Genomic DNA, 12141 nt, shown 5'->3' with positions numbered 1-12141 from the left:
GATCAAAAGGGTTTATTTGAAACGAACCAGAGTTCAAACCATGTAAGTGTTAAAGGCCAAAAAGAGTTGTTGTTTTCCATACATCTATACCTTTAAAAATTGTCCCACATTCAATACTTAGGTTTTTTTGGGGAGAGGGGAGAATCAGAAATTAGGCAAGTATAGAATTTTGCAAGCAAGGTCATATGACAAGAATTTAATTCCCACACACACATACCACACTCAGATTAATTTCTCGTGGAATAACAGGAATACTAATAATAAGCTGACAGATATCATACACATGACCCTGTCAAATCCAATGTGAAATTCTAATTGTATTCCACACCCCATGAAGTCTCCAAATCTAAACTTAAGAAGCTGTCTAATTGGGAGATCGCTTAGCTGCATAGTGTTAGCTTTAGGAAGCACTGTCCTTTTCATAATAATGCAAACTCTGCAGTTGACTTTTGAGATATGTGAAGTCTGCCTTGGACTTTTCCCTTTTGTTTGAAAGTTCACTATGACTGAAATGAGACAGCTTGCAGCAAAAAAACAAAACATGGTTGGATGAATCCTTATCCCCCATTATCTGTTGGAATGAAGAAAAACTTTTATACACTGAACTACTTTTTATGAGTAGAGATTTTTACATCTCAGTTGCTCTTTTGGTAATTGTAAGGTTCTCATAATAAGAATTACCATTTCTACTTCTGTGGCTTTTCTCTGATTGCTAGGGTTGCCAGGTCCCTCTTCGCCACCGGTTTTGGGGCGAAGCCTGAGGAGGGGAGGGTTTGGGGAGGGGAGGGACTTCAATACCATAGAGTCCAATTGCCAAAGCAGCCATTTTCTCCAGGTGAACTGATCTCCATCAGCTGGAGATCAGTTGTAATAGCAGGAGATCTCCAGCTAGTACCTGGAGGTTGGCAACTCTACTGATTGCTAATACTTCTCTCATCTTGATAAATGAAGGCCATTCCTGCAGACTAGGTTTCAGAAACATGCTTTTTCCAGGAAATGTTCCCCACAAATAGCCTCTCTTGTTCATGAAGGCGCCTCCCATGAAGTGCAAGTGTTGCTCCATGAGGTCCTCTGTCTAACTCTGCAGAGAGATGAGGTGATGCGTATGACCCCATCTCTCTCCAGAGTTAGAAGGCTGCTGATACCCTGAGCCCCCAAGAAACTCAAGACCACCGTGGCCTCCTTCCCTTGGTAGCACTGTATCAAGAGGGGACAAGGTTTTTTATTCTCTTTTCATTCCTTCCTCTACCGTTGGGCCTCTACATCAGCCTCTTCTGACCTATTCATACCTCATTAACACCAGAGTGCAGCATTTGTTTAGTTTTAAATATTTATATACTGCTTGTTTGCTCCAATCCTCACCACCTTGAACCTCCCTCTACATGCCTGGGTGTTGCCTTTTTTGCTTGGCGACTCAACTAATGGCTCAACTAATGGTGCAGCCACATCGAATGTTGCCCGCTTTTTGGCCAGAGTGGCTGCTCTTAAGAAGAAAGAACTCTCAACGCCTACCTCTGGCAATTTTTAGTCAGTTCGCTCCGCCCCCAGTTTATTTTAGTTAGGATTATTACTTATTGGGCTACAACCTTCAAAGAGCATTTGACACAGTCAACAGGCAGATTTTATGGGAGAAACTATGCCATATGGGCCTTGACCAACGCCTTTTGTTTTTATTACGTAACCTCCATACATCCAATACCTGTCAAGTTAGATTTGATGAGGGGAGCCTCTTAACCCAAAAAATCCCGCTGACAAAGGGCGTAAAGCAAGGCTGTGTAATGGCACCATCCTTATTTAATCTATTTATTTCAGATCTCCCTGCTTTTTTGGCTAATACTGATGGTCATGCACCTAAGCTAAGCTCTGAGAAAGTCCCTATTCTGTTATATGCGGATGACGCAGCAGTCCTATCCCTTTCAAAGATGGGTCTTAAACGTTTGTTAGCTTCTTTTATCCTATTCTGTAAACGGAATTCCCTATCTATTAATTTTGATAAGACCAAGCTTCTGATCTTTTCTAAGACTTGGAAGCAATCAGTTTGGAAAATTGAGGGAAGAGAAATCGAACAAGTGAAAACGTTTAAATATTTGGGGGTCTCTTTTCATTATAATTTAAAATGGATTGCACACCGTAATCAGTCCCTTACCCTGGCAAAAAATAAGATGGCTGCAATAACTCGTTTTTACTATAAGAAGGGTAACCATTTTGTTCCGGCCGCCTCACAGATTTTCCAAGCCACTGTGATCCCGCAACTTTTGTACGGAATCCCAGTTTGGATCCAGGGTTTTAATAAAGAAGTAGAGCGTCTCAGGGCAGTTTTTTTGAGACGCATCCTTGGCGTCGCAAACTCTGTTTGCTATTTTTCTCTGTGCGCTGAGCTGGGACTGCACACGATAGAATCTGGTGCTTGGATCACTACTGTCAAATACTGGTTACGCTCTCATTTTCGATGCCCCCCAAGTAGTTTATTGGCAGCTTTACATACTGACTCCACTGTTTCTAGATGGTCTCGGCTTATCTTAAATAAGATCAGATCACTCGGGATTGATTTTGATTCCTTGTCCAATTCTAGTGAATTATATATATTTTAGGACAATCCAAAAATGGATATGGGACAGTGATTCCCAAATAATAAAAGCCGGTGCTGAAGGTATCTGCTCCCCTCGTTTTTTAGGCCTTTCTTATCAAATAAACTCTATGGCGCAGTATTTTTCCAACTTAACTATACCCTCTCACTGTAGAGCATTTTTGTTGGCCAGATTTAATATATTCCCTTCAGCTGTTGTTAGTGGTAGATACAAGGGAATACCACGCGAAGCAAGATGTTGTAGGTGTCAGTGCAAAGAACCTGACACAATGCATCATATTCTCTTGTACTGTCCACTTTTCACACAGCTTCAATGCAGCTTAATTAGTTCTCTTCCACAATTTACTACTGCAATGACTACTGGAAACATAGCCCATTTATCGGATGACAAAAGCTTCGAAGTTACCACTCAGGTAGCCGAGTTCCTGGCCAAGGTCCTAAAGAAGGGAGAAAGAAGGAGGGGAACCCTCATTTAATTGTTTTTTATAAAATTTAATGATGAACTGTTTATTCATTCGTTTTTTAGATCCATATCTAGCTGCTTTACCTTGTTTGTTTTGTTACTGTAAATGCCAGTAAAGGTTCTGTTTTCTGACTTATTGGGCTGACGCCTAATTTTTAGCATTGTTCACTTAAGATTGTATTATCCTTATCATGTTTACTACGTATTATGCTTCCTATCCTCCCTCGTCTTCTCCCTTCCTTTCCTCCTCCCTTGGTCAAAGGCTGCGGTCATAGACCTAATAATAAATTATTAAAATATACTGCTTTTATGTCCTACACTCAAAGCATTTCCATAGATAAAGACATCAAAAATATTAAAACCTTGAGCCAGCCAGGCCTCCCTCACGGGGCTGTTGTGGGGATAAAGACAGGAGAGGACAACAATGTAAGCTGCTTTGAATTCCCATTGAGGAGAAAGATGGGGCGTCAATGAAATGAAACAAACAAAGCAATAGCAGATGAGCAGACCATCAGCACAACAGCAAATCAATTTGTAAAGGCCCATTCAAATAGTTCAGCCTTGTATTTTGTTGTTCTAAAGATCGACAGAGGTGACACTTCCGGGCAACCCCTTCCCGAGGATTGGGGCTGCTACTGGAAAAGCCCAAGTATGAGCTAAAATCATCCTGACATCCCTCAGCACTGAGACTGTATAAACAGCCCCTATGGTGATGAGCATAGTGTTCTTGGTGGCTCCTACCTATCCCTTTAACAGCACTGAAGTTCACTGAAATGCTATTATGTCGCTATCTCTGAGAGTACCAGCAGGTGAGGCTACTAATTTACTGGATTCAGCTAGAAAATCCTTAATAAAACAGTCGTTCTGGTAGAGGCTGCTCAGTTGCCCTGGTAAATGCTCTGCAGTTACTCTATCCCTCCATCTTTGCAAGTCACCTTAAAAAAAAAAAGGCTGCTTATTATGTTGATTGCTGTACACTGAGCCCCTTTTAAAGCCTCTTAAAGAGGCTGAAACCCAATCTAATGTTGTTCTTTGTGGCCATCTGATCTGTGTACACACACAAGGAAGACAAGCTGTGCTTACAGGGGACAGATGCTGACATCGATTGAGACATCAGTTGCTGCTTTAGTAGCAGATGCCCAGTCCAGCTACTGGTTGATTACATTTTTTAAAAAAAGTCTTCCCACCCTCTGTGAAAGCTTCGTAGCCACATTGGGGTCTCTAGGAGTAACGCTAGTCCTTGCATATGATTAGTTCCATGCGGGTTTCTGGAGATGGTATTACTGAACCACCCCACCCCACCCCCCAGGGAACACCGAAAGCATTGTGGGAAAGCACCATGGGGTTCAAGGGAACTAGTCTCATCTCAAAGTAAAATGTCTAGGCATTTCTTCCCATTTCTAGTGGCTGGAAAACACACACACAATGCTGTCCTGTTCCTTGTAAGCATGCAAATGTAGGCATCAGCAGAGAATCAAGTTTGTCTCTCCTGCTGCAAGAGTAGTGTACAAGCACTCTCCCTTCTCCCGAACTCCCTCCCTAGTTGCTTATCTTGTAAGGATTAAGTCCGGCAAACAGAACCTGCCCTGAGTCTAGCAATGAACATCCCCATGGCTAGTGTGGGCCTGTCCCCTTTGTCACCCTGGATTAGGGTTGGCAGGGATCAGAGAAAAACAAAGGATTAATGATTCCTAGACAGGTGGGAGGGTGCCTGGATTAAGAGTAACCGTCATTGCTAAAGCTCTAAAAACTTACAGGCATTTTCCTCTATTGCCTCTCCGTCTTGTTACTATCTCATACTTTCTGAAGCTACCATCCAGTTCTACTGATGCCCTCAGGTCAGGCTCCGTGCTACTGCAGAAAGATCTGTCCCTTGAGGTGTTCCTTGTTGGTAATGGCTGCATTCCCATTGAAGAATTGGGCCCTCCTCAGGGCAACATTGAAGCCTAAGGCCTGCCCATTGGCCACATCTATTCCTCCGTTGGTAGCAGGCTTTTTAACATACTAGAGCAGAGTGGTAATTTATAAACTAGTAGACTCAGAATCTTGAAGGTTCCCCACTAACTATGGAGGCAGAGGTGAGTCAATCCAGCAGGTTCCCTATCAGCACCCAGCCTCCTGCTAGCTGTCCCTCTGAGTGTTTCCCAGCACCTCTTCTCTGCTTATTACAGCTATGCAATCTAATTAGCCAGTTGCCAGCTCCAAGCTCAGTACCCAGGGGGATCCAGAGGTGCTTTGCTGTTTAGTAAAAGCCACTGTATCTTAGAGGAGAGGAGCTAAGTTCCAGAAAAACAGGAGGAGCTGACACAAGGAGATGTTAACTTCTGCATTGGATAGGCTACATTGGCCACAGGCTCAGCCAGATGTTTCCTGGAACACCTCAATGCCATTTCTCCTAGAGTTCTGCACTGTGTCAGGAAGGAGAGGAAGAATAACTAGCTGTTGCACTCTGAGCCATTGAGTTATATACCAGAGTGGAGAAACTGGGGAACTGGTGTAAATACTAAGAACTTGGCATTCTTTCCTTGACTGGTCAATGGAGCAGTAACTTCTTGTCAGGCCCCAGCTTGCTTTTGCTGCAGCCACTGACCTCAGGTTCTCTAGCTTAGGGTTGCTACTTCCCAGTTCCAGATCTGAGTACCGTCTTGAAAATGCTAGTGGTCCCCAAACAAAGAGCTGGGGCGTACCCTGTGCGTTGTGTGACCTTAATGAAATGGGAAATTAGACTATTGGCTATAAGTGGCAGGCTGGTATAATAGAAGCAGCCTGGAGGGTGGTTAAAATTCTCATTTAAGTGGTTGTGGTGGGTACTGAAGAGAAGCAAGAAACCAGTGAGCAAGTCTCCTTAAAATTAAGCTGGAGACAGGCAATAGGATTTAAGAGAGTTAAGGATGATGTGACAGAGAGGAAATGTTTCCATGGGTTACACAACTCATTCTTTTGTCCCACTGTGATTTGCGGACCAATAGATTTTGCAGGTTTTTGAGGCACCACAAAACCCTGTCTGGTCAGAGAGAATACTGGGGCAGAAAAATGAGCCCTATACACCATGAGCAATGATGCTCTTTGCTTCATCATCTTCAACTCTCTTTAAAGAGCTTGTGTCTCTAACCTAATGTGGAGACCCTTATTTTGATCCGTGTCAGCATAACTGTCTTCACTTCCTTTCAGTAAGGAATCAATGAAAGGGTGGGGAAATGTATCCACTCTGGGTTTAAAAACTGGACTGGAGAGCAGGGCTGTGTGGACGCGGCTGCAAAATGTCTCCTTTTGGCCCGTGTGCACGTTCTCTGTTGCACTTTCCAGCCATCACCTATAATGTGGACAAACAGTGTTGTCCCTTTTTTGCAGATGGTCGTCCTGATGGACCCAATGGAGGACCCTGACGATGTGCTACGTGCCAACCGCTCACGGGAGAAATCCTACATGTTTGATGTCGCCTTTGATTTTGCTGCTGCGCAGGTCAGAATTTCACACGTCCATATCCCACTTACCCAGGGCCATCAGGAACAAAGGCGATATTATGAAACAGACACATTTTCCTAATGAAAAGTTTTTTAAATGAAAAACCGATGCAGAAGGGTTCAAATTTAATCAGAGGATCAAAGTAGGGGGGGAGAGATTCCAACCATTTTTTCCAGTCAAAACCTCTTATTTCCAGCTGCTTTTCCACCCCAGGGGGAGGAATACCTCAGTATTCTTCCCGTATTCTTCCCGTGGTTGAAAAGTGGCTGGGGGTGGATTTTGAGAGAGAAAATAGCCAGGGGTGGAAAGGGTCCCTGCCTCATCTCATTCCTCTGCTTCTGATCTCCGCTTCCTAGACATGCCAGGAGCATATTGGCCATGTCTGCTGTGTAACATCTAATTTAGTCCTAAAACGGTTCATTAATCCCAGCCTCCCCCTTCTTGCGTCTTTCAGGTATAGTGCCAGATGGCAGGTGGGATGGCGGGACCCAGACCTCAAGATACGGTTTCATCAGCTCCATTTCAAGCTAATTTGCACATTATGGTGAAACTGGAGCTCTTTAGTGAGGTCTGCCCCTCCTCTGCCAGTTGGTGCACCTGGAGTGAGAATTGGGAAGAGGGTAGTGAAAGAGAAGGAACAAGAGAGTGTCTGGTTTTGAGCAGACAATTATTCAGTTGTCACAGGGTGAATGGGCACTGCCTTCCAGTGGCTAATAATTGTTGCTCAGGGCATAGGTAAAAAACATGGAATTCTCCTATTGGACCTGTTACATCAAAGTGCTTTGTTTGACAGATTGTGTAGTGAAGGAGGCACACAAACACACACCCAGAGCCAACTCCTCCGTAGTTTGCATGTTGTGGTTGGGACTGGAGGCAAAATTTCATCTTCCCCTCCCTCTAGTCAATGTGATGGAAATGTTTACGTGCAACATGGTATGAGTTTCCTTGTTCCTTTATTTTCCACAAGATGTTTAGTTCTCTAGAACCAGGTCTTTTTGGCCTGTTTGCCCTCCAGTTTTAACATAATTAATGCTGCCAGAAAAGATAATTTTTGGTCTTAGGGCTGCTTCTCATGTTAACTCTTCCCCACATGGAGCAGTTCGATCTGGCTTATCTTGGGTTCGGCATCTCTTGCTGCAATGGGCATTATATTATGTGGCACTATATTATCTTTTTTAATAATTTAGGAGTGGTTTTATGGTTTTTACTGGTTTATCATTATATTTGTAATTTTTAATGTTGTTACCCACCCTGAGCCCGGCCTTGGCTGGGGAGGGCGGGTTAGAAGTTAAATAAATAAATGAAATGTAGGGAGATGTAGGGAAGATGCCTTCAAAGAGGTATAGCCTGAGGATGACCACATGTATTTCTGATTTCTGGAAAGATACACATCTGGCTTTGGAAAGTGTTGATAGAAAACAGACCACAAAACATTGCACCCCAACATTCTCAAAGTACAAATAAATTGGTGAGGAGTGGAAGAATTCTTCTTTAGATCAGATTTACTATCTGAGCAAGAGAGGAATTTGGCAGCTGGAAAGCTTAACTCATACTCCAAGCCAAAGGAAGCCAAATTTCATCAACATCTCTCAAATCAGTGAGAACTCCTGGGGCAGGAGGAGATACAGAGAGAAAGCAATCAAGTCCAGAGTCTAAAATTACTTAACGGTACCATTGGGATGGCCCTGTAACCCAGCTGTCTGGTGGAATAATCAGTTTCTTCCTGACCTTGGATGGTTCACTAGGGATTTGAGAATCTCAGTTCTCCTGTATTAGGCAAGCAGCAGGACAGTAACTTAGCATAAGAGCTAAACCCTGGTAACGTTACAAGTGATGTTGTTGTTCAGTGTACTTTGTTTCCTCACACTGAGGTTATTGTATTCCATTGTTTCCCTGGAAACAATTTATTTCTTTGATACCCTCATGTTTTCATCTGCCCCTGCAGGAGATGGTCTACCGTGCCACCACCAAAGGTCTCATAGGAGGTGTCATCTCTGGATACAATGCTACTGTTTTTGCCTATGGCCCCACTGGTAAGAGAACGGGCTCTGCTCTGAATGAGACACACTATAGGGAAATTGTTTCATCTCACCATCAGTTTGTGACAAACAGGCTCTGGTTACTGCAGGCGTTTAGGTTTTGGCTTGGGAAGGAGTGAGAAAGACATCAAAGTTGCCGAATTCCCTGAGTGTGACGCAGGGCAGGATCAAGGGAAAGCACCCTTGAAGCATTTGCTTTGCTTCCTTCAAACTAACGGATTTTTGAACCTTCTTTGCTGTGCTCTGTGATTGGTAGAAAATAAACAGCCCTTTCACTAACTCTAGAGTAAATCTGAGACAAGAACTGGATAAATGTTCTTATTAAATCCTTGGACAGAGTGTCACTCATACCTCTCTCTAGCATACCTGACTCCAGCCTAGCTGCTCAGATCAAACTGTTCATCTTCGTGGCCTCCTTGCAGTTCCCATGTGGGACTGCAAGGAGGACCACTCGATGGACAACAGTTACAGGTAAGCAACACTGTTTTCCTCTTCATTCCAGAATAGCCACTCTGATAATAACCGATACCAGGAAAGTCATTTTTAGAGCGGAAATAGATATACAGAAATTCAGTTGTGAGCCTACAGTGGAAACACATTATTGCAGTTATGACACACATGCTGCCTTCTATCCAGATTTTGATGGGGGGGGGGGCTTTTTCTGTTTGAACAGAAGCCAGATTTGCATAGTACTGGTTGGCTGGCATTAACATCAATAAAGCAAACTCCCCTTCTAAAACCCACGTTTGGTAAGGCTGCGTTCCAAATTTGGGTAACCTCACCACCACCAAAATGCAAACATGTTACCTATTTATCAGCCATCAATTTCTGTATTCTCTTTCTTATCCTAGGGTGTGGAAAGACCTACACCATGCTTGGCACCGACAATGAACCTGGGATCTATGTTCGGACTCTCAATGATCTTTTCCGGGCTATTGAGGAGACCAGTAATGACATGGAGTATGAAGTGTCCATGTCCTACCTGGAGGTGAGGGTAGGGCAGGAGAAGGAAGGTGTGTGTGTGAGGGTTGGCCTAACCAGGTATCATGGCCCAGAGGCAGGAAGGACGTTGGGTTTCTCACCTGCTGTGCTCTGAGTCACATAAATATTTCTGAGGTGCTGCTAGAACTGCGGCATTCCCCGTGTTGTTTTTCTTGGAGAAGAGGCTGAACTGCATCTTTTTTTAATTTTTGTTTTAAAAAGTTTTTTATTTACAGTAACTAATACCCTGCCCTTTCCCGGCAAGGCCAGGATCAGGACAGCTTCCAACAATAACAACTCACAACATATTATAATATAAATGTAAGATTAAAACATACAATTTTAAACCAGTTGTCCAGTTTAGATTAACAAGATGGCGTCCTAACTCCATAACCACTTCTTAGAAATGACAAAAATATCCTCGATGGTGAGGATAATCTAGGGTGATACTCAGGAGACCAACATTGACCCAGAAAGTCCCAGGTCCTCCAAGGAATAGGGACAGGAAGAGAGAACAAGGAAAAGGGGAAAAGGATAAAGAAGGAAAGGGAAAAAAGGGAAGGAAGGGAAGGGAAGAACAAAGAGGGACGGGACGGGAAGGGAGGTCAGCTGATAGAATGGAAGAGAAAATGGTAGAAAAAATTAGCCACTCCAACCCGAGCCAAGATCCCAACCATCGTGCCCATACTTTTGGTACCTAGCACTTGAAGCATGAGGAACAGGAAATATGGCTTCTGGGTTACATTTGCACAACAATTCTCAGATGCTGTCAGTGCCTACAAGTTAGTATGAAATCAGTCTTATCCTACTTATGAACTACTAAAAATATGACCTCTTTACAAAGGAGCTGGATTTTAAGTGAAGTCTAAGGTCAGAAAACTGTTGCCTTTGACAACATAATGAGATACAAACAATAATCAGCAGAAGCTTTAAAGTGGGTTCTGGCACAGATTCGGAAAGTTGGCAATATGGTCTGCCAGATCTTTTAACAATTTTGAAACCAATTCTACCTCCTCAATCTTCTCATCTGTTTCCCCTGGCTGCGATAGCTCTCCCCCATCTATAATGTTACATTCTGCGCCCGGTGTCTTGTTAGGATTATCCTCCTTTGATGCTGTAATAGAGGGGTGCATAGAAGTTGAAGTAATTGAGCAGGGGGACTACATTTCATCTGGTGAGGCTATCCTTTTAGACTGTGGGGTGTTCACAATGGGGCTATTTGGTAATTCCGTCCAGTCCATTGAATCCTGCTGTGAGACATACTTCTGCGTATTCTCTGGTGTACTCTCCTTATCTGGCAGGGATTTGGGCAAAAGGATTTCATTTTCCGTTCCCCTATTTAAGGGGGAACTGTATCTTTGAAACTGAAATTGGGCCACCAAGCATAACTCTGCTTCTCATCTGTTTGCTCATTACAAAGATGCACATTTTCTATTTTTCAGCCATTTTCTTACTTTCATGTGAAAAACCCAAGAAGCAAAGAGTTGCACAGGAAGGATCCTTCCCAATAAAAATGCAGTTCTGCTCTAAATCTTGCTGTTGCCCAGCTGTCCTTAACTCTCCCTCCCCCAACCCCCTAAGTTGCTTCTCCCAAGACACCCCATTCATTCCTTCCGTTTTTATGGCAGGCGAGCACGTCATGCTGTGCACAGATAATCCCCTTGGTTACACACCAGGATGGAGGCTAGTACAATATTGACACATGTGAGCAGCTTGGAACAAACAGCCACCCAGCAACAAAGCAGGAAAGGCAGGCAGGAGAGGCTGGGACCTCGACCCATAGCCCAGTTCTCACCTGCCTCTGTTTCTCCTCTAGCACCCATTTAAGGCATATTCAGGTTTTTAGCCCATGACAGCTGTGGTTTTCAGTACGCTTGGACTGCCAGGCACCAAGCTCAGCCTAGATCAGCGTTTGGTGCAAGAGCAGCTTTTCAAGCAAATGGCAAACGCATACCAAAACTGAGCTCAGCAGGTGGCTAGGACATCCACACAACCAGCTCACTGCAGGCTGATGCAGCTGGATGTCAGCCTTGGCTGATGGAACAAGATCTTTGTTTCCACAGGCTGAACCATAATGCCAGTAGTCTCCATTCCAGCTCCTCTGATTCCTATGGCCTCAGGTAAGGTGATACGGTCTCACTGATACTTCTGGAAATAATTTGAACTAGCTGTCACTCTTAACAACAACGATAATTTAGAAGAGATCTACTCCACTTTTCAACTGTAAACAATAGCTTACATAATAAAACTGTAAAAAGAACAAGCGAGCAAATGCCATAAAAATGTAAAAGCATACATTACATATGTATGTATTTGCTTTAATAATATCTATTCCACTTTCACCATCAGAGTGCTCAAAGTGGCTTATAGAAAAATTTAAAAATACAAATAGTAATCACATTAAAATTACATTTTGGGTAGTGCAATCCTAAGGGGGCTGTCTGCACCACCACAGCCAGCCACCAGTGTAACTATGGTACCGCTAGTCTGCTCCCTGAAGGGTTTTGTCAGTGACCTGCCGGCAGTTTCACTGGGTTTCGGAGGCTACAAACACATCAGCACCCCCAGCAACCACTCCATAGTGTACCAGCCAGGAGTTTTGTTGT

The 12141-nt window shown here is 43.6% G+C and overlaps 1 protein-coding gene across 1 annotated transcript in view; it reads left to right on the top strand.

Moving 5' to 3' along the window:
• Nucleotides 1-12141, top strand: part of KIF19 (kinesin family member 19) — a 51510-nt gene that overhangs the window by 20808 nt on the left and 18561 nt on the right. The window contains exons 3-5 of the mRNA XM_056848694.1: nt 6402-6512; nt 8461-8548; nt 9406-9542. Of these exons, the coding sequence (XP_056704672.1) occupies nt 6402-6512; nt 8461-8548; nt 9406-9542 (336 nt within the window). The remainder of the gene's footprint in view (nt 1-6401; nt 6513-8460; nt 8549-9405; nt 9543-12141) is intronic.

This window comes from Euleptes europaea, chromosome 1 (assembly GCF_029931775.1).
Source record: "Euleptes europaea isolate rEulEur1 chromosome 1, rEulEur1.hap1, whole genome shotgun sequence".
Taxonomy (NCBI): domain Eukaryota; kingdom Metazoa; phylum Chordata; class Lepidosauria; order Squamata; family Sphaerodactylidae; genus Euleptes; species Euleptes europaea.
This window is presented reverse-complemented; position numbering and strand designations above follow the sequence as displayed.